The 26,527-nt window shown below is 37.8% G+C and overlaps 2 protein-coding genes across 4 annotated transcripts in view; both read right to left on the bottom strand.

Moving 5' to 3' along the window:
• gabbr2 (gamma-aminobutyric acid (GABA) B receptor, 2) overlaps positions 1 to 26,527 on the bottom strand; it is a 196,123-nt gene that overhangs the window by 61,610 nt on the left and 107,986 nt on the right. The window contains exon 8 of the mRNA XM_006787722.2: positions 22,804 to 22,864. Coding sequence (XP_006787785.1) covers positions 22,804 to 22,864 — 61 coding nt within the window. The remainder of the gene's footprint in view (positions 1 to 22,803; positions 22,865 to 26,527) is intronic.
• On the bottom strand, positions 6,301 to 16,335 carry LOC148096745 (uncharacterized). Of its 3 annotated transcripts, XM_087835354.1 has the most exons (14): positions 16,122 to 16,335; positions 15,394 to 15,472; positions 15,042 to 15,086; positions 14,202 to 14,246; positions 13,455 to 13,499; positions 12,708 to 12,752; positions 11,123 to 11,167; positions 10,376 to 10,420; positions 9,536 to 9,580; positions 8,785 to 8,833; positions 8,700 to 8,710; positions 7,112 to 7,226; positions 6,815 to 6,909; positions 6,301 to 6,652 (listed from the first exon to the last, which is right to left on the bottom strand). In XM_087835354.1, exons 1-14 carry the CDS (start codon positions 16,244 to 16,246, stop codon positions 6,641 to 6,643), a joined length of 801 nt encoding a protein of 266 aa, XP_087691480.1. In that variant the 5' UTR covers positions 16,247 to 16,335; the 3' UTR covers positions 6,301 to 6,640. The 3 variants fall into 3 exon arrangements, 1 of the variants encoding a protein (XP_087691480.1); XR_015717136.1 differs by lacking the exons at positions 6,815 to 6,909; positions 8,700 to 8,710; positions 9,536 to 9,580; ... (6 more) ...; positions 15,394 to 15,472; positions 16,122 to 16,335 and adding an exon at positions 8,044 to 8,088 and having other exon boundaries at positions 7,112 to 7,240; positions 8,789 to 8,834; XR_015717137.1 differs by lacking the exons at positions 6,301 to 6,652; positions 6,815 to 6,909; positions 7,112 to 7,226; ... (8 more) ...; positions 15,042 to 15,086; positions 16,122 to 16,335 and adding an exon at positions 16,075 to 16,109.

The following is a 26,527-nucleotide window of genomic DNA, read 5'->3' as shown; positions in this document are numbered from 1 at the left end:
CAGGAAACCAAAACATTACATGGCCCGATGATGGTGCAAAAGTAAAGGAGACATTCACTCGAATGCAAAAACCACAAATGGAAAATGAATGTCTGTGTTCCATTTAGAAGTAGTAGAGACATTTCACTAGAAACCCTTAATTTCATTCGCACTGTTTTGGTCTAATAAAAGTCACCTGGAGGTCAAAGTCACTGAGGCTCTGTGGGAATCTTTTCATTATTTTTTGTTTCGTTCCAATACATCAAGTAGATGTTCAGATATCACAGCAATTCATCCATGACCTTCTGACTAAGTCAGCAGGCAAACTGTCATCACCATCCCTCCAGCCATATTGTTAGTATGATATTAATTGGTTAGATCAATTAATGTGTAATCATTCAGGTAGTCATATTAAAATCCATCAGAACTGTGTTTTGGTGAGTTTTACTTTTGTTTGATGTTTGACCTTTACTGTGCCAAATGATTTATTCTTCAGTTCTGGAAACTTGGCACCAATGTGAAATGCCACTTTTTTGGGCAGTTATTGTGGAGCTTTAGTTAAAGTCACTGTAATTTCAATGGTCAGCAGAACATAAAAACTGCATGCCTTTGCTGCTGCAGACACACTTTTCAATTCAGCATTCTTTGAGAGTCATGTCTCTGTGTCTTTGATTTATTGTGCCTGAAAGAAGAAGCAGTAGTGTGGAAGGCCTGCTTCAACAGACAACTTCAGTGAAGTCTGATATGGAATCTTGCTTTGTACATACACTGAGAATCCAGTAGCTAAAGTTAGCTGAATGCAGTGACACATATCAGTTTTCATTCATCTACAGAGGTAGGACGACATTTCATTTTTTTAATCGGACTCATTTATGAACAAAAAAAGAGACAAATTATTAGTCCAAGTAGGATATTTTATAGATCTTTGCAGACGTCTGGATGGGTTCTTTAATTATAAGAAGCACCATGCTGGGTTTATAAAATGTTGGACCAAGTGTTTCACATTTGGAGAAAATGAGATAGAGGAACAAATAAAATTCACACATTAATCTGACATAGTGAATAACCCAGCTTTAAGCTCTATCGTTACACACAGTAATACAACGTCAAAGAGAGCTTTAAACCCCAAGATTTTCCAAGGGCCATTAGTGATTTAACAAAATATCCATAACACTAAATTTTAAGACACTCAGCATGATTACCTACATTTAAAATTCTCAAACGGCAGCTTTCATTTTCACCCAAAAATGGCCAGAAAGTGATCTTATTGTTTTATATAGTTTTAATTCCTTGTGTATTATACGTCAGTGAAACCAGGAGTTTAACGGAAAGCGGATACTGTAGAATCCAGTCAGCAAACAAAGAAATAAAAACCTGACAAATGCAGCAAAAAGCATACTTCAAAGGGTAGTTATATCTATCTCTTACTTATTTTAGAGCAAACAATAATTATATATTTTTTTATTACACTATCAGGTTGCTTTAGTGTTTTCTGATTACATTCAGGGGATAGCAAACTGCAGTAACCCCACCCCATAAACACCATCAGCCTCTCCGGAGCTGTGCTCAAACACAGCTATTTCAGAGTTTACAGTTTTTTCTTTTAGAAGCAACGATGAGTCTCTCAGGTGTAATACAGGAGGAAGCGTAACCTTGTCAGACAGACCTGGGTACTCACTCATAAAGATTACTCAGATTACACAAGAGGGACAGAGAGAGGGGACAGATTATCCAGATCTTTTTTTTTCTTTGTAAGTACTACAAACAACCCGCAATTTCTCGTGCTGCAGATGTCAAATCTCTCTGATCCTCGCTGCTATCACTCTTGCAGGCCCACTGAACTCTTCCGCAGCAATTCCCTTGAATGGAAAATGACAAACATCACCTACTGCAGCATCACAGGGCTCTTTTTTCTCTCTAAATGACCTCAAGTGACCTGAAGTTTTCCCATCAAAGCGTCAGCGATTGTTGAAAATGGCTATTTGACAATTTTACAGTGCAGTAAATGTGCTTGGGCAATAAGATTTGCATTTCTCAACCCTCTCACAGTGACTCAGGGCCACTGACTAATTTCTCTTGACTGCGTCCTAAACAGCAGAAGGGACTATATATCAGCATTCCTCCTTTCAAACGCTGCAATGCTATCACAGCATTCTGTCCCCACAGGAATACGGATGGCTGCAGCAGGATGTTAAATTCAACCTGTCGTTCAGTCTGTGGCCTGACATTTAATTGTCTTTTGTTTGATTAGTCAATATAACACAGTCGAAAATTCAGTGAAAATGTCATTAAAATGTAGAAGTTTGATAATAATAAAAATGAAAATGAATATGAAAATTATTAACACCTGCATAGTTATTATTCTTCCATTTTTATGCTTTTTTCCCCATCACAGCCATATCATTACCGTCCATCTCCTGAGTATAATTGTTCTAATTACCTTGGAGTATGTTAGAATAACAAATTGTTACAATTTAACTTTGAAAAAATCCATAAGAAAGCACTTATTCAGTGTTACAGGTGTCCAAGGTGTCTCAAAAGCTGACGAGGACTCTTTTTATTACACAAAAAAGGCAATGGTTTAAAGTGGGACTACCAAGACGCTTTAAGTTCCAGGAGACACCAGCTGGCAAAATCAGTTCAAATTCAGGGAGCAGGCTTTCATGGATGTGAAAGAAAGAAAAATTCTAGATGTTAGAAAACAAGAGATGAGTAGAAACTGAATCGCTAAAGATTTGCAGGAGAACCTGCTGAAGGCGGTCTGTACAGACACTCCATTCATGACCAACAGTGCTCAAAAGAAAAACAAATAGCTTGTGTACTTGTGGTGTGAGATCTCTGGTATAAGAATGATATGGACAGTAATAACAAGGGGATTATCTCTTCTAGGATTCTTTGAAATATGAGTTAAGAAGAATATAATTGCTTAAGAATAAGCAAGTTTATTATTTAGTGAGTTCATTTCTTAGTACAATACCAAGTATCAGTGCCAAAGATCAGTACCTAAATGTGCCTAAGAGTCCTCACTTTAACTGGTAAATATAGAAGCCCCGCCCACCTGAGGTTCAAACCTTCTGTTTGCAAAGAGCAGCCAATCTGAAGACAGCTGGTTTTAACAGAGAAGAGATAAAACAGCTTGTTTCAGACAATGAATGAACTGAGGGGTCGCACCTAGAAATAAATAAAGATTATTATAAACTGTGAATTATGTAAAGAAGTTCAGCTAGAGTCCAAGAATCAATAACGAGCTGGCAATTAGCATTAAAGGTTTAAAGGCTGGACAAATTTAAAGCATTTTCAAGTCAGGGCCTCTCTGCTGGAATCCATTGCCTGAAGGTCCAAGATATAACTGGCATGATAACATGATTTTTTAAAAAGCCTTTCTGAAACTTACCCTTAAAAAATGTTCGGTTTAGCATTATGAAACATACTTTTCCCCCCACTGATGCACCAGCATCATAATCACAGACGATCCTCATGCTGGTTTGAAAATTACAAAATGGAAATTGCCGGTACTCTTTTACTATAACTCTCTCTGCTGATTACCAAGGATCAGACCGCTTTTTATGAACACAGTCTGACCCATTTTTGTAGCAGTGTTTGTAAATGTAATCAAGGTTGTTTGGGCTTGTTTTTGTGTGAGCTTCACTTTAGACTGCCTTTAATCATGTTAACTGTATTTTTGTCATGTCTGATCTGTTAAATTCTAACAGAAAAAAAATAGAAAATTCCTGATTCCTTCAAAACACTGGTGATACAGTAGTCTTAAGAGCTATTTTAGTTGAAAGTCATGCTAAAACACTATTGCCTGGAGGTACGCTGACAGTAGCAGGTTGTTCTTATTCTAAATTCCCGCAAGACATGATGGAAAAGCAAGAAATTCAGAAATCCAAATGCATCCCCTTACACTGAGGGGATGTGGTGGCTCTGTTGTGGGGGACATTTTCTGGTTTTGTTTAAATCCATCTATCGCCAAATCAATACAAAGTTTTTCCGAGTGATCACTTTTATCCTGTAACGAAACATTTTAAACATCTATCCTGGTTCGCTGTAAGGATGAATGTTTTGATCCAAAGCCCTGGAGAGGTCACTAAAAAGTGGGGCAAGAATGAATAAATGATGTGAATCATACTCTATGACCTCGCAGTCAGATTGAGATTTAACACCTGTGGGAGACTTTGGAGCAACATGTTAGACTTCACTTTTCAAACCACCAAATGAGGGAATATGTATTGAAGAACAGTCCCTCTAGTATAGTGCAGAAACACACACACACACACACACACACACACATATATATATATATATATATATATATATATATATATATATACATATGTAAGTTTTCTATAGAAAAAGAAAAGAATGGTTCCTTATCTACCATGCGTGTAAGTGTGTTGATTCAAAATCTGTACTCAGAAGTACAGCAACTGAGATCAAGACCTCTAGTAGAGAGGGATCTCTTATTCCCATGAGAGAGTGGGAATAAAAGCCGTCGAGGCCCCTGACTAAGAAAGCCTGACAGGGGAAAATGGAGGATCAGAGGAGGAAACAGATGATAGGGTCATGTTGAGGATTGCTCCCTTTTGAAATATTCAAGCTGGGGCTGTCCCTGCACGCCTGGTGTGACAAAAGGGTGGCATAGTTACGAACCCTGACAAGTGAGGAAGAGGTGATTGGTGAAGGTTAAGAGGGGTGGAGGAAATACAGTATCATAAGACCAAGAGAAGATAGTGAGAGATGCGAATATAAGGAGATGACTTGATGGAGGAAAGTGGGAGAGACACGGAAAACAAGGTGAGGAAGAAGGGTGATAGATAAACACAGAAGGGATTAGGAATTCTGCATATCAGAAATTTTGAATATGCATAGAAATATGTTGCCAGTCCTGTATTTTTAATGTTGCTATTTGTCATTGTGGTTTGGGGTTTTACTGTACTGCTATGCTATTTAAACTCTTGCTTATATTTTCTAACAAATTGATATGTTCTTACAAACTTATAATTAATCCATTAATAATACAAACCAGGGGGCGCAGATTTGTGTAGGCAGCTATGTCGGCCCACCATCTTGAATACGATGACCAAGATAGACACCAGTGTTTCACCTAATCACGTTTTATGCATGTGGCTATAAACCAACCCCATACGCATAACACCAAAGTGGAGGACAAGGGACTTGTAAGCCAAACTCAAATTTTAATCCACCACTGCACCTTCAGATACAAGATATGAGGGATCATACCTACATTTATCATCACCGAAGAAGCAAAAATCAAATGAAAGAGACAAGGCAACAAAAAAAAGTTTCTCTTTTGGATGACAAAAGCATAATCACAGGCATAATACTATAATTCATTTTACCAGCCTTACTGGTACCATTAGAAAGGTTCCTTTTTGTGACAAAAAAACGATTTCACTTCCTAACAATTCAATTCATAACTACCGTTTTCAGAAGAGAAAGTTACAGTTTATAACTCAGAAAACTTTGATCCTTAAATATTTTGTTTGTCAGCGGTCACCGTAGAGAGGATTACTCTCTTGAATTTGGAGCAGTAAGCAAACTGAACTGACTGCGATCTGCAATCTACTGACATTTAGTGGTGAGATTTTACACACTGTACCTTTAAAAGAAAGAAGACAGAAATTATACTTGTACTTTTTTTAGTAATGAGTAACCGGTTTACCTTGCTTCTTCATCCTCCCACCCACCAACACACACACACACACACACACACACACATACGTGTTTTCGTGATATATCAGTACGTATGACAAAAATGTGACAAATGGGAACGTGCCTTTCCGAAGGTCCTAGAGGCATGGGAATCACAAAAGGTTTGACCCATGCTTCCAGGAACACGCCCATCTGTTGAGATTTTGGCAAGGGCTAAATTTTGGTCAAACCTGAATTTACTGCTACTTGTGAGGACACTGTCAGGTTTATGTGACTTATGAGTACCATAAGGTCACACACTGATATTTCATGTTTAGGTGAATTGTGAAGCCCATGGAAACACATAATTTTCAAGTATACATGACTTATAAGGACCAGGTAAGGGTAGGTTCTGTATTTTTAGCTTGGCTCCTTTTGAGATTACAATATAATAGGCATGGATGCACAATAGTAATGCTCACCAGTCGGGTAACTTCTGACAGAAATATCAGACATTTATGTGTTAATAAAACAGTAAATCTGAGCTGTGTAGAGACTTAAAAAAAGACATAGGTCAAATGTGGTCAGTCTACTTTTTAAGTCTTAATATTGTAATGCATTAATTCATTTTGTAGTGAATGTTCATGTGAATAAAAACGTGGAACATTATCTGCCTTTCTTATCATTTAATTGCAAAAAGCACCCAGCATAAACCACAGATTTATGAGTAAGAACAATGCAATACAGAAAACTGCAATACTGACATAACTGTGGAAGTAACAAAGTATCTCTCTTGCTTGTTTCTTTTTTTCTTGCATCTTTCTTTTAATGCTATGATCCTGTTGTGGATGTAGTACCTTATGAGAACCCAGTCTCTGCCTTTCAGAGCTGCTGGCTCTGCTTGGAGGCAGCAGTCACATTCCTTTTTACCTGGTACTTTGCAGCTTGTTATGAAGTGAAACGTGCCGCTCAGCAACCTTCACTTCATCATTTGTCCACTTGATTCTCACCTTCCCAGCTGTCATAAATGGAAACAAAAGAAAATATCTTAATGTGAATGCAAAATGTTCTTAAACCTTGCTTTCTACTGGAGCACTTTAAAGGAGCAATAAGCAAAATTCATCATACTTAGGTTGAAGGAATTAAAAATGGCTATGTGAAGAACTAGAGGTGTAATTACATCTGGAGTACAGCATGAAGTCATAATCCCTCTCTCTGTGTTGATCTCCAGCCATAGACTTTGGTTTGGTTTACAGGCAGTGCACAACAGCACACCTAGCAGTGAAAAGATATTGCTTATTGCTCCTTTAAGGATGCTTGGAATGAACCATTTGAAGTGCTGTGTTCTGCTGGGAATCAAATGAGATGAAAGGATTTATGATAAAAGCTCTCAATAGTGTCATGTCTGAAAACAATAAACTTGTCCTTTGATCACAAGTATATTCAGCTAAAACATTTTGTATTTGGGTGCGTTTACCCCTTCTTGGTGAAGTGTTGCTAATGTTTTTGTTGTCCAGGGTGATTGAGGCAGAGGTGCCCTTCATGTTGTCCAGGGCAGCTGAGTAAAGTGTGTGGCTTGGAACCCCAGAATACTTGGTTCTTGAGCCTTTGAAAAGTAACAGTGAAATATGAGAATCAATGCATGCAATAGGTCTGTTTGCTTTTTTCTCTGCATTGTAGGAAAAGTCAGCGTTAGGCAGTGTGTAATTCTAAAATTAAGGGGCTAAGGGGCTCAAGAGTTGTAATCGGAAGGTTGCCAGTTCGAGCCCCGGCTCTGACAGTCTTGGTCATTGTGTCCTTGGGCAAGACACTTCACCCGTTGCCTACTGGTGGTGGTCAGAGGGCCCATGTCCTCATGTCCTTCACAGCTTAAAACAATATGAGGACAATGTAACACACACACTACAATCACTGGTCCTACCATATGAGGACTTCTACTTAAACACACTCATGTCCTTCACAGCTTAAAACAATATGAGGACATGACGACTGAACACATGTAGAGTTCATGTTCCTGACTTCTTACTTCTCCTGCTGTTGTCAATAAAAGCTCTAGACCCAACACTGATGTAAAGCCATCTATTTCCCCAGAAATGAAATCATGTAAACTGATCAGTGGGAGGTTAAATGGAAAAAAACATGTGTAAAAGGACAAAAATATCAAATGTAGTCAGAATAAAGATCAAGCTGATGCTTTAAGGGAAAGTTTGGACTAACAAATGGTATAGACAATTACTTTCTCCTAATGCTAATGTTGATTTTGGTTAACTTTGATTCAAACTGATTGTTTTAATACAATCAAAGTGCATTTCATTTATGCACTAGGCCCAACTGACACATATACTTGATACCAAATACAAAAAAATAATGTGTAACCTGTTGGAAGAATGAAGTGGGTATGTCACTCACCAATTGGTCTGTACAAAGTTGAGACAGGACCTCAGCACTTGGTGTCTGCAACAAAAGACAACAATATAATGTCAGAAACATTCAGTTCTGCTACCCGACTAGATAATTAACTACAGATCATATTTGTATCAGTGAACATTATTACAGAAGGATCTGACTTCCTTATACCAGATTCTATAGAAACTTAACACTGTAAAGTTCTGCTACCCAACAATATGAGGACAGTGTAACACACATACTACAATCACTGGTCCTACCATATGAGGACTTCTACTTAAACACACTCATGTCCTTCACAGCTTAAAACAATATGAGGACATGACGACTGAACACATGTAGAGTTCATGTTCCTGACTTCTTACTTCTCCTGCTGTTGTCAATAAAAGCTCTAAACCCAACACTGATGTAAAGCCATCTATTTCCCCAGAAATTAAATCATGTAAACTGATCAGTGGGAGGTTAAATGGACAAAAACATGTGTAAAAGGACAAAAATATCAAATGTAGTCAGAATAAAGATCAAGCTGATGCTTTAAGGGAAAGTTTGGACTAACAAATGGTATAGACAATTACTTTCTCCTAATGCTAATGTTGATTTTGGTTAACTTTGACTCAAACTGATTGTTTTAATACAATCAAAGTACATTTCATTTATGCACTAGGCCCAACTGACACATATACTTGATACCAAATACAAAAAAATAATGTGTAACCTGTTGGAAGAATGAAGTGGGTATGTCACTCACCAATTGGTCTGTACAAGGTTGAGACAGGACCTCAGCACTTGGTGTCTGCAACAAAAGACAACAATATAATGTCAGAAACATTCTGTACTGTAAATCCCGACTAAATAATTAACTACAGATCATATTTGTATCAGTGAACATTATTACAGAAGGATCTGACTTCCTTATACCAGATTCTATAGAAACTTAACACTGTACAGTTCTGCTACCCAACAATATGAGGACAATGTAACACACACACTACAATCACTGGTCCTACCATATGAGGACTTCTACTTAAACACACTCATGTCCTTCAAAGCTTAAAACAATATGAGGACATGACGACTGAACACATGTAGAGTTCATGTTCCTGACTTCTTACTTCTCCTGCTGTTGTCAATAAAAGCTCTAAACCCAACACTGATGTAAAGCCATCTATTTCCCCAGAAATTAAATAATGTAAACTGATCAGTGGGAGGTTAAATGGACAAAAACATGTGTAAAAGGACAAAAATATCAAATGTAGTCAGAATAAAGATCAAGCTGATGCTTTAAGGGAAAGTTTGGACTAACAAATGGTATAGACAATTACTTTCTCCTAATGCTAATGTTGATTTTGGTTAACTTTGACTCAAACTGATTGTTTTAATACAATCAAAGTGCATTTCATTTATGCACTAGGCCCAAATGACACATATACTTGATACCAAATACAAAAAAATAATGTGTAACCTGTTGGAAGAATGAAGTGGGTATGTCACTCACCAATTGGTCTGTACAAGGTTGAGACAGGACCTCAGCACTTGGTGTCTGCAACAAAAGACAACAATATAATGTCAGAAACATTCTGTACTGTAAATCCCGACTAGATAATTAACTACAGATCATATTTGTATCAGTGAACATTATTACAGAAGGATCTGACTTCCTTATACCAGATTCTATAGAAACTTAACACTGTACAGTTCTGCTACCCAACAATATGAGGACAGTGTAACACACACACTACAATCACTGGTCCTACCATATGAGGACTTCTACTTAAACACACTCATGTCCTTCACAGCTTAAAACAATATGAGGACAATGTAGCACACACTACAATCACTGGTCCCACCACACGAGGAAGGCAACTGAAACACACTCATGTCCTTCACAGCTTAAAACAATATGAGGACATGACGACTGAACACATGTAGAGTTCATGTTCCTGACTTCTTACTTCTCCTGCTGTTGTCAATAAAAGCTCTAAACCCAACACTGATGTAAAGCCATCTATTTCCCCAGAAATTAAATCATGTAAACTGATCAGTGGGAGGTTAAATGGACAAAAACATGTGTAAAAGGACAAAAATATCAAATGTAGTCAGAATAAAGATCAAGCTGATGCTTTAAGGGAAAGTTTGGACTAACAAATGGTATAGACAATTACTTTCTCCTAATGCTAATGTTGATTTTGGTTAACTTTGACTCAAACTGATTGTTTTAATACAATCAAAGTACATTTCATTTATGCACTAGGCCCAACTGACACATATACTTGATACCAAATACAAAAAAATAATGTGTAACCTGTTGGAAGAATGAAGTGGGTATGTCACTCACCAATTGGTCTGTACAAGGTTGAGACAGGACCTCAGCACTTGGTGTCTGCAACAAAAGACAACAATATAATGTCAGAAACATTCTGTACTGTAAATCCCGACTAAATAATTAACTACAGATCATATTTGTATCAGTGAACATTATTACAGAAGGATCTGACTTCCTTATACCAGATTCTATAGAAACTTAACACTGTACAGTTCTGCTACCCAACAATATGAGGACAATGTAACACACACACTACAATCACTGGTCCTACCATATGAGGACTTCTACTTAAACACACTCATGTCCTTCAAAGCTTAAAACAATATGAGGACATGACGACTGAACACATGTAGAGTTCATGTTCCTGACTTCTTACTTCTCCTGCTGTTGTCAATAAAAGCTCTAAACCCAACACTGATGTAAAGCCATCTATTTCCCCAGAAATTAAATAATGTAAACTGATCAGTGGGAGGTTAAATGGACAAAAACATGTGTAAAAGGACAAAAATATCAAATGTAGTCAGAATAAAGATCAAGCTGATGCTTTAAGGGAAAGTTTGGACTAACAAATGGTATAGACAATTACTTTCTCCTAATGCTAATGTTGATTTTGGTTAACTTTGACTCAAACTGATTGTTTTAATACAATCAAAGTGCATTTCATTTATGCACTAGGCCCAAATGACACATATACTTGATACCAAATACAAAAAAATAATGTGTAACCTGTTGGAAGAATGAAGTGGGTATGTCACTCACCAATTGGTCTGTACAAGGTTGAGACAGGACCTCAGCACTTGGTGTCTGCAACAAAAGACAACAATATAATGTCAGAAACATTCTGTACTGTAAATCCCGACTAGATAATTAACTACAGATCATATTTGTATCAGTGAACATTATTACAGAAGGATCTGACTTCCTTATACCAGATTCTATAGAAACTTAACACTGTACAGTTCTGCTACCCAACAATATGAGGACAGTGTAACACACACACTACAATCACTGGTCCTACCATATGAGGACTTCTACTTAAACACACTCATGTCCTTCACAGCTTAAAACAATATGAGGACAATGTAGCACACACTACAATCACTGGTCCCACCACACGAGGAAGGCAACTGAAACACACTCATGTCCTTCACAGCTTAAAACAATATGAGGACATGACGACTGAACACATGTAGAGTTCATGTTCCTGACTTCTTACTTCTCCTGCTGTTGTCAATAAAAGCTCTAGACCCAACACTGATGTAAAGCCATCTATTTCCCCAGAAATGAAATCATGTAAACTGATCAGTGGGAGGTTAAATGGAAAAAAACATGTGTAAAAGGACAAAAATATCAAATGTAGTCAGAATAAAGATCAAGCTGATGCTTTAAGGGAAAGTTTGGACTAACAAATGGTATAGACAATTACTTTCTCCTAATGCTAATGTTGATTTTGGTTAACTTTGACTCAAACTGATTGTTTTAATACAATCAAAGTGCATTTCATTTATGCACTAGGCCCAACTGACACATATACTTGATACCAAATACAAAAAAATAATGTGTAACCTGTTGGAAGAATGAAGTGGGTATGTCACTCACCAATTGGTCTGTACAAAGTTGAGACAGGACCTCAGCACTTGGTGTCTGCAACAAAAGACAACAATATAATGTCAGAAACATTCAGTTCTGCTACCCGACTAGATAATTAACTACAGATCATATTTGTATCAGTGAACATTATTACAGAAGGATCTGACTTCCTTATACCAGATTCTATAGAAACTTAACACTGTACAGTTCTGCTACCCAACAATATGAGGACAGTGTAACACACATACTACAATCACTGGTCCTACCATATGAGGACTTCTACTTAAACACACTCATGTCCTTCACAGCTTAAAACAATATGAGGACATGACGACTGAACACATGTAGAGTTCATGTTCCTGACTTCTTACTTCTCCTGCTGTTGTCAATAAAAGCTCTAAACCCAACACTGATGTAAAGCCATCTATTTCCCCAGAAATTAAATCATGTAAACTGATCAGTGGGAGGTTAAATGGACAAAAACATGTGTAAAAGGACAAAAATATCAAATGTAGTCAGAATAAAGATCAAGCTGATGCTTTAAGGGAAAGTTTGGACTAACAAATGGTATAGACAATTACTTTCTCCTAATGCTAATGTTGATTTTGGTTAACTTTGACTCAAACTGATTGTTTTAATACAATCAAAGTACATTTCATTTATGCACTAGGCCCAACTGACACATATACTTGATACCAAATACAAAAAAATAATGTGTAACCTGTTGGAAGAATGAAGTGGGTATGTCACTCACCAATTGGTCTGTACAAGGTTGAGACAGGACCTCAGCACTTGGTGTCTGCAACAAAAGACAACAATATAATGTCAGAAACATTCTGTACTGTAAATCCCGACTAAATAATTAACTACAGATCATATTTGTATCAGTGAACATTATTACAGAAGGATCTGACTTCCTTATACCAGATTCTATAGAAACTTAACACTGTACAGTTCTGCTACCCAACAATATGAGGACAATGTAACACACACACTACAATCACTGGTCCTACCATATGAGGACTTCTACTTAAACACACTCATGTCCTTCACAGCTTAAAACAATATGAGGACATGACGACTGAACACATGTAGAGTTCATGTTCCTGACTTCTTACTTCTCCTGCTGTTGTCAATAAAAGCTCTAAACCCAACACTGATGTAAAGCCATCTATTTCCCCAGAAATTAAATCATGTAAACTGATCAGTGGGAGGTTAAATGGACAAAAACATGTGTAAAAGGACAAAAATATCAAATGTAGTCAGAATAAAGATCAAGCTGATGCTTTAAGGGAAAGTTTGGACTAACAAATGGTATAGACAATTACTTTCTCCTAATGCTAATGTTGATTTTGGTTAACTTTGACTCAAACTGATTGTTTTAATACAATCAAAGTGCATTTCATTTATGCACTAGGCCCAAATGACACATATACTTGATACCAAATACAAAAAAATAATGTGTAACCTGTTGGAAGAATGAAGTGGGTATGTCACTCACCAATTGGTCTGTACAAGGTTGAGACAGGACCTCAGCACTTGGTGTCTGCAACAAAAGACAACAATATAATGTCAGAAACATTCTGTACTGTAAATCCCGACTAAATAATTAACTACAGATCATATTTGTATCAGTGAACATTATTACAGAAGGATCTGACTTCCTTATACCAGATTCTATAGAAACTTAACACTGTACAGTTCTGCTACCCAACAATATGAGGACAATGTAACACACACACTACAATCACTGGTCCTACCATATGAGGACTTCTACTTAAACACACTCATGTCCTTCACAGCTTAAAACAATATGAGGACATGACGACTGAACACATGTAGAGTTCATGTTCCTGACTTCTGACTTCTCCTGCTGTTGTCAATAAAAGCTCTAAACCTAACACTGATGTAAAGCCATCTATTTCCCCAGAAATTAAATCATGTAAACTGATCAGTGGGAGGTTAAATGGACAAAAACATGTGTAAAAGGACAAAAATATCAAATGTAGTCAGAATAAAGATCAAGCTGATGCTTTAAGGGAAAGTTTGGACTAACAAATGGTATAGACAATTACTTTCTCCTAATGCTAATGTTGATTTTGGTTAACTTTGACTCAAACTGATTGTTTTAATACAATCAAAGTGCATTTCATTTATGCACTAGGCCCAACTGACACATATACTTGATACCAAATACAAAAAAATAATGTGTAACCTGTTGGAAGAATGAAGTGGGTATGTCACTCACCAATTGGTCTGTACAAGGTTGAGACAGGACCTCAGCACTTGGTGTCTGCAACAAAAGACAACAATATAATGTCAGAAACATTCTGTACTGTAAATCCCGACTAGATAATTAACTACAGATCATATTTGTATCAGTGAACATTATTACAGAAGGATCTGACTTCCTTATACCAGATTCTATAGAAACTTAACACTGTACAGTTCTGCTACCCAACAATATGAGGACAGTGTAACACACACACTACAATCACTGGTCCTACCATATGAGGACTTCTACTTAAACACACTCATGTCCTTCACAGCTTAAAACAATATGAGGACAATGTAGCACACACTACAATCACTGGTCCCACCACACGAGGAAGGCAACTGAAACACACTCATGTCCTTCACAGCTTAAAACAATATGAGGACATGACGACTGAACACATGTAGAGTTCATGTTCCTGACTTCTTACTTCTCCTGCTGTTGTCAATAAAAGCTCTAAACCCAACACTGATGTAAAGCCATCTATTTCCCCAGAAATTAAATCATGTAAACTGATCAGTGGGAGGTTAAATGGACAAAAACATGTGTAAAAGGACAAAAATATCAAATGTAGTCAGAATAAAGATCAAGCTGATGCTTTAAGGGAAAGTTTGGACTAACAAATGGTATAGACAATTACTTTCTCCTAATGCTAATGTTGATTTTGGTTAACTTTGACTCAAACTGATTGTTTTAATACAATCAAAGTGCATTTCATTTATGCACTAGGCCCAACTGACACATATACTTGATACCAAATACAAAAAAATAATGTGTAACCTGTTGGAAGAATGAAGTGGGTATGTCACTCACCAATTGGTCTGTACAAGGTTGAGACAGGACCTCAGCACTTGGTGTCTGCAACAAAAGACAACAATATAATGTCAGAAACATTCTGTACTGTAAATCCCGACTAAATAATTAACTACAGATCATATTTGTATCAGTGAACATTATTACAGAAGGATCTGACTTCCTTATACCAGATTCTATAGAAACTTAACACTGTACAGTTCTGCTACCCAACAATATGAGGACAGTGTAACACACACACTACAATCACTGGTCCTACCATATGAGGACTTCTACTTAAACACACTCATGTCCTTCACAGCTTAAAACAATATGAGAACAATGTAACACACACTACAATCACTGGTCCTACCATATGAGGACTTCTACTTTCCTGTTGGAGGTTGAGACAGGATGGAGGGACAGCATGGTAGTAGCTCGCACAAATGATTCTATTGACACAACAGGGAAGTGACATTAATGAACTGAACACAACAGACTCTTTCAAAATAAAACAGGAAACATGGCATGAAAATACAAACGTGGTAATATACAGCCCTAACATAAATTCCTTAAAACGATGTTAATAACGTTATGCCAAAGTCAACTAACCCGCCACCAAACATAAGAAACTCAAAAACTTTAGAATAAAGTCAGAAACGCTGGGCCAGAAACCCAGACCGTGAGCGAATAACTATAATACTATTGATTTGTGCTAAATACGAAAACATTAATATTATCATTTAAATCCCCCCAAACATATCTTGTGTTGAAAAAAATGTGTGTTGCAGTTAGCTACACTTAAAAAGAGCTTAGGCTCACTGTCTCTGCAGTTGAAGATGCAGAGCACATGCTAGGCCGCAGGTCCCTTTAACTCCAGTGGGAATTTAAGAACAGTTAAATTTAACTTCTAATATCTATTGTTGAAGATAAATCTTAAGTAATTTTTTAACATTTATCATCATTCACCACTTTCAGTTTGTTCAAATCGATTGTGCATTGTTTTAATTCCGTTTAACTAACGTTAATTAGCTTGTTAAACATACAACTCTACCTTGCGAAGTGTGCGTCGAAGCATGGATATCAAAGATAAATACATACGTCAAGATAAATCTCTCCCGAGTGCTGAAGGTCCCGGATGTGCCGTTCACGCAGAGCTCAAGCGAGTTTGTATCTTGCCGTGACCAGCAGCTCTTTGGTTGAGGCTTTCGAACAATCAGATGCATCTTTACTCACTTGTTGACCAATCACGGACGTCGTTCTATGCTCCACTGACAAAATGCTGCATCCTCTCACCAGCCACGGGCTCTCCTCGTCCATTTAACAACAAAAACACAGCAACACGTGCTGTATTTGAGGTAGGAACACTTGAGAACTGTCACAATGTTTTGCAAACTGCTGTTACAGTTAATTTCGTTCCGTGAATTTGTTTGGTACCTATTGTTAAGTAACACTTGGTACACATGTGGTTAGCTTGCTGGTCTAGTTTAAGTTAGCATGGGCATGCTGTTCACTGATGGAGTAAGGCCAAATTTGTCTTGATATTGTCAGTGTGTTATCATAAACATGTCCTAATTTGTTATGAAAAGAAGAGCAGCACCCCTAGACCCCCAGGTGAAAATACAGATAATAGATAAGCAATTTAAGAAAATAAGTATAATATGTATAATAAATGATTTTACTGTCACTTTCCTGGCTCTGTTGACCCAGCGTTTTAAGTTTTAGTTTGTTTGGATGTCGATGTTTATTTATAAGTTCTTTAGGTTAGCTAAGTTCATTTGTTTATTAGATTACCCTTGTTATGTCTGTTTTATTGTGAAAGTCCTTTTCCTATATCCAGTGTGTCTAGTTTTGTTTCCCCTTGTCTTGTTAGGTCTGATTTGTCCCAGCTGTTCCTCATCCCCTCATTATCTCTCTGTGTACTTACAGTGGCTTGCAAATGTATTCGTCCCCCTTTTCCACATTTTGTCACATTACTGCCACAAACATGAATCAATTTTAATGGAATCCAACTGCAGCAAAAGGTGGTTCTACAAAGTATTGACTCGGGGGGCTGAATAATTACGCACACCCCAGTTTTCAGTTATTTATTTGTAAAAAATGTTTGGAATCATGTATGATTTTCGTTCCACTTCTCACGTGTACACCACTTTGTATTGGTCTTTCACGTGGAATTCCAATAAAATTGATTCATGTTTGTGGCTGTAATGTGACAAAATGTGGGAAAGTTCAAGGGGGCCGAATACTTTTGTAAGCCATGCTGTGGATTAATAAGACATGCTGTGGATTAATAACAAGTATGATTCAGTGCAGAGAGGTCTATTAACACATAGTGAGTGAGAAAGGTGACTTGAAAGGAAAAAAGTCAGTGAATCATGGGAATCCCCCGGCAGCCTGGATTCAGGAGACAGACACTATCTCTACTTTCAAGATTAGGCTTAAAACTTTCCTTTTTGCTATAGCATATAGTTAGGGCTGGACCAGGTGACCCTGAATCCTCCCTTAGTTATGCTGCAATAGACGTAGACTGCTGGGAATTCCCATGATGCATTGAGTTTTTCCTTTCCAGTCACCTTTATAACTCAGTATGTGTTAATAGACCTCTCTGCATTGAATCATATCTGTTATTAACCTCTGTCTCTCTTCCACAGCATGTCTTTCATCCTGTTTTCCTTCTCTCACCCCAACTGGTCGCAACAGATGGCCGCCCCTCCCTGAGCCTGGTTCTGCCAGAGGTTTCTTCCTGTTAAAAGGGAGTTTTTCCTTCCCACTGTCGCCAAATTGCTTGCTCATAGGTGGTCATATGATTGTTGGGTTTTTCTCTGTACCTATGAAGGGCCTTGAGGCGACTTTTTTTTGTGATTTGGCGCTATATAAATAAAATTGAATTGAAATTGAATTGTACTGCTGCATACTGTGACATTTACAGTTGCTTAGTTAATTAAGTGACTTAATTACTCACTTTTATTTACTAATTGAATTACTAAATGAAACTGGAATTGTGCATTCTGCAGTTTTTAATAGTGTGTTATTAGTTTTTAAAGAAACAATATGCATTTTATACTATATTGTAAAAAGTATAAGGTAAGTTGAATTTAAAATATAATGAAGTGTTGACTTTTTTCATCAATTCTTGTAGATACACAGAGTCGAGACTGAGCCTGATGATCATACTGAATCAGATGACAGCGGCAGGAATCTCCAAGTTCAACTGCAGATTGCAGATGCAATTATATTAATGCAGATTAATATAAACTCTTCAAGGGTCAAAATCTGCACACACATCATTCTGCATAGTGAAGGTCAGACAATTTGTGCATTGATCTTGAGAAGTAAGACTCATTAATTAATAGTAATATAATTAGACAAATGTTGAAACTTTATATTTCGAGACATTTTGTCAACAACAAAAAAACCCAAGATGTGCAGGCACTGATAACTGAATCTAAAGACCTTCATTTTTGTCAAGATTTGCCTGATTTAACTGTTGTTACCCTTGCTTATAGCTCACCCTAAAATGTATAAAAATGGGAAAAGTTTTTGATATGTGTTAGAATGATTGTTTAATTGGCAAGGTTTGAACGAACAATTTTTAGAAGCCTCAAATCTTATCTGTTATTATTCCACGAATGATTCAAATAAAGTTCACCTCCATTTCAACATTGAATACGACTGTGGACATAAGAGCTAAAAGGTGCTGTCCACGCATGTGTCCGCTAAGCCCCAGAAGGGTATAACCTGGGTCAAATGTGTTATTGTGTCTGACACACCTACAATATGAGGACTCGCAGAGTGACGTCACTGAAAGTGTGTTTAAAGTGTGTTAAGTTCCAAAACTGGCCAGTAGGTGCGAAAACTGAAAGTGAGGAAAAACGCTAAACACACTTAAACACACTTTTTCATAAAATTGTGATGTTTCAGGACTTTCGAGATTTTTGGTTTGGGAGCATGTTGGGAGCCTCTAGAACACTTTAGAAGGCTCAGAAAAATGAGGACCTCAAAAATGTCCTCATTTTTCTGAGCGTCCTCATTTTGTGAGTGTGTTATCATAAAATTGTCCTGAGATGTCATGAAAACAAGTACACACACACACACACACACACACACACACTTTTTACATTGTAATTACACATTACTGTTAGGGGTATGGACTGTATTACAGAGGATCCTCGCACATTATTTTAAGGTACAGCCTGTAATAAATTTCAGTGGTATTTACATGGGTTACATTACTAAAGGGTGGAGCTGTCGACAGCGCTCATTCAGAACGGCTAATTCTTCATCACACCTGAAAATGTAAACCTTTGTTTATTTTGTCCTTTAGACAATGACATTATTATTATGTTACAAAAGCAACATAATAAACTCTAAGGGTTTTCTCAGAGTTTCTGTCCTTTCTGATTGAAAAAGCAAACAAAAGTTCCCAACTCCCTTGGAAGACTCCCTCCTTCCCAAAATTGTCTAATTAAAATGTAACAAGGGAAAGTTAGGCTACTCTAATATTACTGGGAATCTGCTGTACAAGAAGGGTAAACACTCTCCTAATAAAAATGCAGCATCATTTGTTTCTCAACTCCAAATTCAGATAAATTACATCGTAAATGTTGGGGAAATTAGTTCATAAGTCACAGGCTGTATTAACATATACCACCACTGCTTTTTCAAGGGATATTTTTAATATATGGATATATGGATATTTTTTTCCAAGTAAGCTGTGATGCCCCAAATGGTTAGACAAATCTTCTGTTCATTTAAAAACACTTTCTTTGTGTTAGTTTTATTAGATGTATTTATTTAATCCTTATTTATAATTGTTTGATGATTTAAGTGAATTTTGCTGTGTTAAGTGAATTTATAGGTGTATAAAAAACTGACTCCTAGTTACTATGATTTTGAATCAATTTGATTCCTTGCATGCAGCTCCCAAGGCAGCGTGGTCAATATCACAAAAACTGCTTTGTTACTTTCAGACCCAATTAAACCCAGGTATAGGGCACTTGCACATAACACTTTCCTGCAGTTTTTCCTATTACATACTAGAGATGGACCGATCCGATATATCGGCCTGATACTGATGTAAATATCAGAGAGAAATAAACAATGTAATCCGATCCATTAAATATCAAAAAAGCACCTCACAAAACTTGCAACATGGCGTAACTCATCTCATAACCGTAGCATGTCGGAGCAGTGTGCTCACGTGATAGAGCGGCTGTGTGTATTTGGAGCCTCGCTACCAAACCGGCATTTCATCTCCGATGAAGTGATCCCAGAGAGAAGTAAAGCAAGTGTGTAAGTTCATCTCTGAATGTTTGTAAAGCATTCCAGCGTTAAGCTTAACAACCGATATATGGAGCGACTGCCTCTTCTTGCTGCTACTTCAATCGTGAAACTGATCAATGATCAGCTGATCGGCTTTTCTGTCGCGAGTCCGTCTCTCTTCTTAGTTTTTGGCCCACTTTGCACCAGAAAGAGGAAACCAGCGGCTGAACAACAGCAGCACGTTTAAGCTTGATAAGCTGTTGTTAGAATTTATTTAATATTACTTTCTACACCAGGATCTTTTTCTATGTAGCTGACGGCTGGTAACTGTGCAGGGGCGGATCTAGCAAAGTTTAGCCAGGGGGGCCAATAAGGCATTAACAGGGAAAAGGGGGGCACAAAGACATACTTTTCTTTCTTATTCTCATTTAAAATGTCTAGCTTTTAATAAATAATTGTCTGAATCTTACACCCAAAGTTTTAATCTGATGTAAAATGTATAGAAGTCCATTACTGTATATAGTAACTATTAAGTCTAATATACCCTAGTAAGCTATACTACTTTTTCCTTTGGGAAGATACCGTCTGTGCAGTCTGCAATTCTGTTGAAGAAAGATGTTGAATCTATTTAATTATTCTTGAAAAATAATAGATTTTTGTGCATTTTGTTTCACACTGCATCAAATTAAAGTTGATTACGTCAATTAAGCATCATGAGGTGGAGGGTGGGTGGTAGTTCCCTATTTTTTTTTTTGCTGGGAGTTTACAACCCTATTAGTTAGGTTGTTTAATATTTCTGCTAAGTACTCTTTAAAATACCAGAATAGGAAGGATTGAGTAGGTTTAAGTTTATTAGATTGATCAGTTTTGCTGAACTATGAAATATTTTGGGTGCAGTGTATTTTTTACATACAGGTATAACAGAATAGCTTTAGTGTTGTTGTTTATTTAAACTTAAGAATGAACTTATACAAAATGCAGCAAGATATTAAAAAAACAGTTTTATTGATTAAAAAAACACTATATCGGATTCATATTGGTATCGGCAGATATCCAAATTTATGATATCGGTATCGGACTTAAAAAAGTGGTATCGTGCCATCTTTATTACATACTAACTATACTATTTTTTTTAGGACAGTTGTCTGCACTCAGTCACCAACAAAGGCACACAGACCAGAAAGTGCATTCATATACTGCCTTTTATATTTCTTCTGCTGTCAGGGATAGAAACACACACACACACACACACAACACACACACACACAAGTGTGATCCAAACCGCCAGAGGGATCGAGCCCCTCTGCAGTCAGGAAGATAAGATGGTGAGGCAGAGAGGACTGAACAGCGCCATGCAGTGTGCTACATATAGTCTGGGAAGCCTGGGAGCTGGGAATCCCCTGCACCAAGATGCAATCTCTGGGTTATTCTCCCACTCAGCAGGCCCCATTGGCTCAAAACAACCTCAGGATGATGCCATATGAGGACAAAGATTACCGAGGCATGCTTCTCATATACATGTCCGCGCACAAATCCTATAATACCAGAGGAGTAAAGGGCATAGTTAAAGTTTTTGCAATTGATTGTTCATTTTATGTGTCTTATGTGACCACACAGATAGTCCTGTGGAAGCTTTCCACACCAGAAATACTTCTCTCCAGAAAAATAATAAAAATATGTGAACAAAGCATCTAACTTCCAACGTGGAAATATTCTCAGCCTCTCTTTCTTCTGAATAGGTGTCTGCTGCAGCTATAGACAATGGTATGAACAATGGCAGCCTTTTAATTGGAACCAGATGGCTGTGATAATACAGCAAAACAACTTCAGTTCTTATTGAACAGAGATGTGAGTAATTCGCATTCAACAAATGATAGCAATATACTTCTAGAGTCTGGAGTCATGTTACGAATAAGTGTGGATGGCTACAGGAGGGTGTGACATGGGAAATGTAGTGAGCGTTAAATATAAATCAATTTGTTTTGTATTTTTCTCATATAACACATAATGTGTTGTGAAATTTTAAATGATTAAATACTTAATTGTTATGCTAGTAGCATTGAAATAAGGTTCTAAAAGTGTTTTCTTCTCTGTCACCAACACATCCACGCCTGTGGAGGGAATCGAGCGATGGAACCACAAAACCGGCAAAAAGTGGGCCACTTGCACTTATACCGAGCCACCCTCACTGCTTCACACCAAGAAGGCTACTGTTGTCAACATCCTGGTCAGCCTGGGCTCTTTTCTGTGTGTAGTTTGCAGGCTCTCGACCTGCTTGCATAAGTTTCCTCTAGTCGAAAAAATATACGTGCATTTCTAAATTGGCTGTATGAGTGGATGTGACAGTGTGTTTTTGTCTCTCGTTCTCCCTCTCTATGTGGCCCTGTGACAGGTCCCCTTTCCAAAGTGTACTCTTCCCTTTTGGCCTGTGTCAGCTATGATAGGCTCCACACACCCCAAGAGCCTAATTTATAGTAAAAAAAAAAACGAAAAAAGAGACAGGTGGTGATGTCACACATACCTTGAAACTGGTTGAATTTTATTGTGCCCATTCTCTCTCCATTACGAAACATGACTTGGCCCTGGAAAAAAAAAGGAAACACAAGAAGAAGAATATAACATCATTAATTTAACTCAAATCATTCCATAACCATTTTAAATTGTTAAAACATACTCTGCTGATGAAGAACTTGCAGCCTAAGGTATAAATTGAACTAAGCAGTAAAAAAAAAAGGAAAAAAAATAGAAGCTTACTTCAACTAAATTTATGCACAGTGCTTTCCTGATACTGGAGTGTTGACAGGAAAAGTCTCGGCTCGTGCACTCTGCATCTCATTTGATTAGAACTGGCCAAAATTGATCTGTTTATAGATGTAAACAAAATTATCCTTCAGCCAATTAATTTACTAATATCTTTGGAACGAGATTGGGTCAGCACAGCAGAATGATTTAACTGTGTTTACTCACTTAGCAGTGGTGCAAATCTGAGCTCAGAGAGCAGTTTAAAAAACTATTCTTTAAGTGCATCTCATCTGTGGCTAAGAAAAAAAAAAGCTGTTGTAGCTGTTCGTGACCGAAATGCATTTTTGTCAAGGTGAGCTTTTACTGGTTGAACAACCACCTGACAATAGCTAAAAATAACAATGGAAACTTTCTGATTTCATCTCCAAAGGAATAAAATAAGCAGTTTCAGGCCAGGGAGTGTCTGGCAAATTTAGACAGGATGGAGCAAAATTCAACTTTTGGCAGTATCATAAGACATATTCAAACCAATTGTGTCTTTGTGACTTCCACCTTATTTTTCCTTTTTTCTTCTTCTATATTCTTCTTCCCACTCCATCCTTTCTTTATCTCTGTCTCCCTCTTGATGCATCAGCATTGTTCAATTAATTCAGCCCACCATCTGCTTACAGAGGTCCTTAATTACGCATTTAACTGGGTTTTATATTAGCACTTGGCTAGCATAGATAGATAGATAGATAGATAGATAGATAGATAGATAGATAGATAGATTTAAAAAAGAGCTGAGGGGAATGTGGGGGACGGAAGCCAGACCCAATTTTGCCTCAAAAAGATGGAAAGCTTTGAAGTAGCTGTGCAAGATCCCACCCCTCTGTTTGAATCCGAGTCTTTGTGTGGCATCTTTGATGTTTGCAGGAGTGTGTATGCACATCCATGCATGTCTATGTGTATGCACTTAAAATGATGCCACATCATGCCTATGTGCATGCATGTGCCCCCCGATAACGCATGCACTTGGCAATGTAAAACAGATCCTCTGCTAATTTTACACCACAGTGTCAATCTGACTTGTCAAGGCTAACAAGTTCCTTTTGTCACACACAGCACTTTTCTTCAATATGCTACGCAATTCTTTCTGAAGCCTAAGGAGGATCGTACAGCGTAATGCAGTTCAGCTCATTAGGCATTACACTGAGATAACTGTGGTGTGTAAACAGGGTCAGACAATGTGAGTTGGAAACGGGGGAACTTGACTTGAACCCATAATGACTCTAAGTGTATGCATCCAGGTTTCTAGAGTAGCTGCATGCTGCACATGCTCTCACTCAACATTAGCATAACCACCATAATTGCCCTTCATATCAGCAAAAGTGGAGCTATCACAAACCTCAGTGAAATGGTGTGTAGTTGTTTTAACAGCCCCCAAGTTGTCGCCTCTAAAGTGCATGCAATGTCTCAAGAATATGCAAAGAATTCCAAATGTTTAGAGGAACAAAGACGTTGATCATCTTAATTGGAAATACAGTAAATGTCTGCGCTATAAAGACTGCATTATGAACTTATTGTTCGGGTCTTTCTACAACGTATCATGATAATATGAGGTTTTGGCAACCTCACTAGACTGTATTGACTCAGCCAGGTATTTTTTAGGCCAGTACTGAAAGGAAATTCAGTGCTGTGCCACAGTGGTGGCTGATGGAGCAATCACTGTGTCCAGACATGTATGTGTGTGTGAAAAAAGTCTTTCTGAGGTGAGATGGTGGAGGCGGCCATGTATCACTTTGTCTGTTGAGGTGAGAATACTGTCAGTGACAGGAGTGCTGGGGTCAAATGAGATGTCAGTCTGTGTGCTGCAGGTGTAACATCCTGTGAGAATTCGAGGTTTGAGGTGGGAATGCACGCACGCACACACACACGCACACACACACACACACACACACACATTAAAAGTGGAAAAACAAATACACGTAACCCTCCCGTGCCGTCTCTTCTGAGTGTGTGTGTTTGAGGTGACTGTCAAGCCTCAAGCTGTGCTACTCACCATTACTTGGAAACACACTGATACCAACTCTATGACCACTGACCACATAAAAAAAGAGCAACAGACCTAAACCCACAGACATGTCAACCACCAATCACAATCTGCTGCGTCTTCCCTCCCACATGAATTCCAGTGTCGATCATTCCATGGTTCCTTGGTTCTTGCAGCTATCTGCACTCTATGCTCCGGAGGTCTCTCCCAGCTAATGTCAGCCGTCTTCTCCAAATCAATACTATGGAGCCTTCGATGATCACTCTCCTGCTGCTGCGGTTGCCTCTGCTACTGATTCAGCAGAAGGACTGAGATCACGCACAGAACAGTTTAGTCCCTCGAGACGAGTGTGTACACAGCAAACACACAGCGCAGAATCGTGACAGCAGGAAAAACACAAGGCTCAAGCCAGGTATTATCCTATAGGATCAAGCACACACGTGCACACATAGAATTTAAACAGGGAGAATTTGCCTTTTCACCAGTGCTTGCACATGGATTAATTCTTTTTGTAAACCTGGCACAAGTCACTGCAGTTCACAAGAAAATTGAGCGAGTTGTGTAACAGCTGCTTCCTTCTTAAATCAGAATTTGAAAATAACATAAAAAGAAGCATGCAGTGAAGAATTGCCTCCCTAAGTCGTTGTCATGTGTGGGTGGAGGTTTCTATGTGCTACGCGTGTGCTGCATACAGGGCGCGCTTTGATCTAATTTCATGTAATCCGTTAAAAGAAAAGCCATAATTGTTGACGGATGCGTTTAATTATTCTGCAAAGCCACTTTTTTTTTAACGCTGTTTACTATATGCACAATATTCCCGCTCACAATTGTAAACTTCCGGGGATTGTTGTTGGTATTATAAAATTAATTTCACTAGCAAAAGAAGCATCTATGTGCAAGGACATCAACAAAATGAGACCATGTAGATTAATTGCATCTACCCTCACAAAGATAGCTGCTAAATCGCTGCCTCGCTGCCTCTTAATGGCAAACTCTAACTCTCGGGGTCATAGGATTCACTGACAGAGTCAGACGTGATGACTCACTTAAGTCAAAAGCTATTAAATATTGAATATTTAAACAGTATGCTGAATTTAGATGTAATGTACAATGACTTTGTTCCTGTATTTCAATTCAAATTTGTCATCTTTTACTACTTTAAGTGGAAAAAAACCTCAGAAATTTGAATTCCTTTTACAATTTTCTCCTTTTATGTTTATCATTACATTTACTAAAGTAAAGAATGTAAAGTAGATGCTCCACAGGGAACAGGTACATGCAGGATCAATATAAATCGCTAAACATTTGAATGGGGAGATAAGGTCGCTAGTCTACTCAAACAGCATCAGGACCTCATCTTCGTTCGTGTGCTTGGAATAAAAAGAGAGTGAAATGTTATGTGGCCATTGATATTCCCGCTTTGCTTTGCTTCCCTGAGTCTCTCAGGAAAGCCTCAATGTCAGCCTGCTCC

This window comes from Neolamprologus brichardi, chromosome 22, assembly GCF_056152115.1.
Source record: "Neolamprologus brichardi isolate AB-2024 chromosome 22, ASM5615211v1, whole genome shotgun sequence".
Taxonomy (NCBI): domain Eukaryota; kingdom Metazoa; phylum Chordata; class Actinopteri; order Cichliformes; family Cichlidae; genus Neolamprologus; species Neolamprologus brichardi.
This window is presented reverse-complemented; position numbering and strand designations above follow the sequence as displayed.

Excerpts from the sequence above, each read along its gene's own strand:
- LOC148096745 (XM_087835354.1), bottom strand. The coding sequence starts at position 16,246 with ATGCATCTGATTGTTCGAAAGCCTCAACCAAAGAGCTGCTGGTCACGG. Across the intron at positions 13,500-14,201 it reads AACCTTGTACAGACCAATTG|ACACCAAGTGCTGAGGTCCT; the intron begins GTGAGTGACATA and ends CTTTTGTTGCAG. Across the intron at positions 10,421-11,122 it reads AACCTTGTACAGACCAATTG|ACACCAAGTGCTGAGGTCCT; the intron begins GTGAGTGACATA and ends CTTTTGTTGCAG.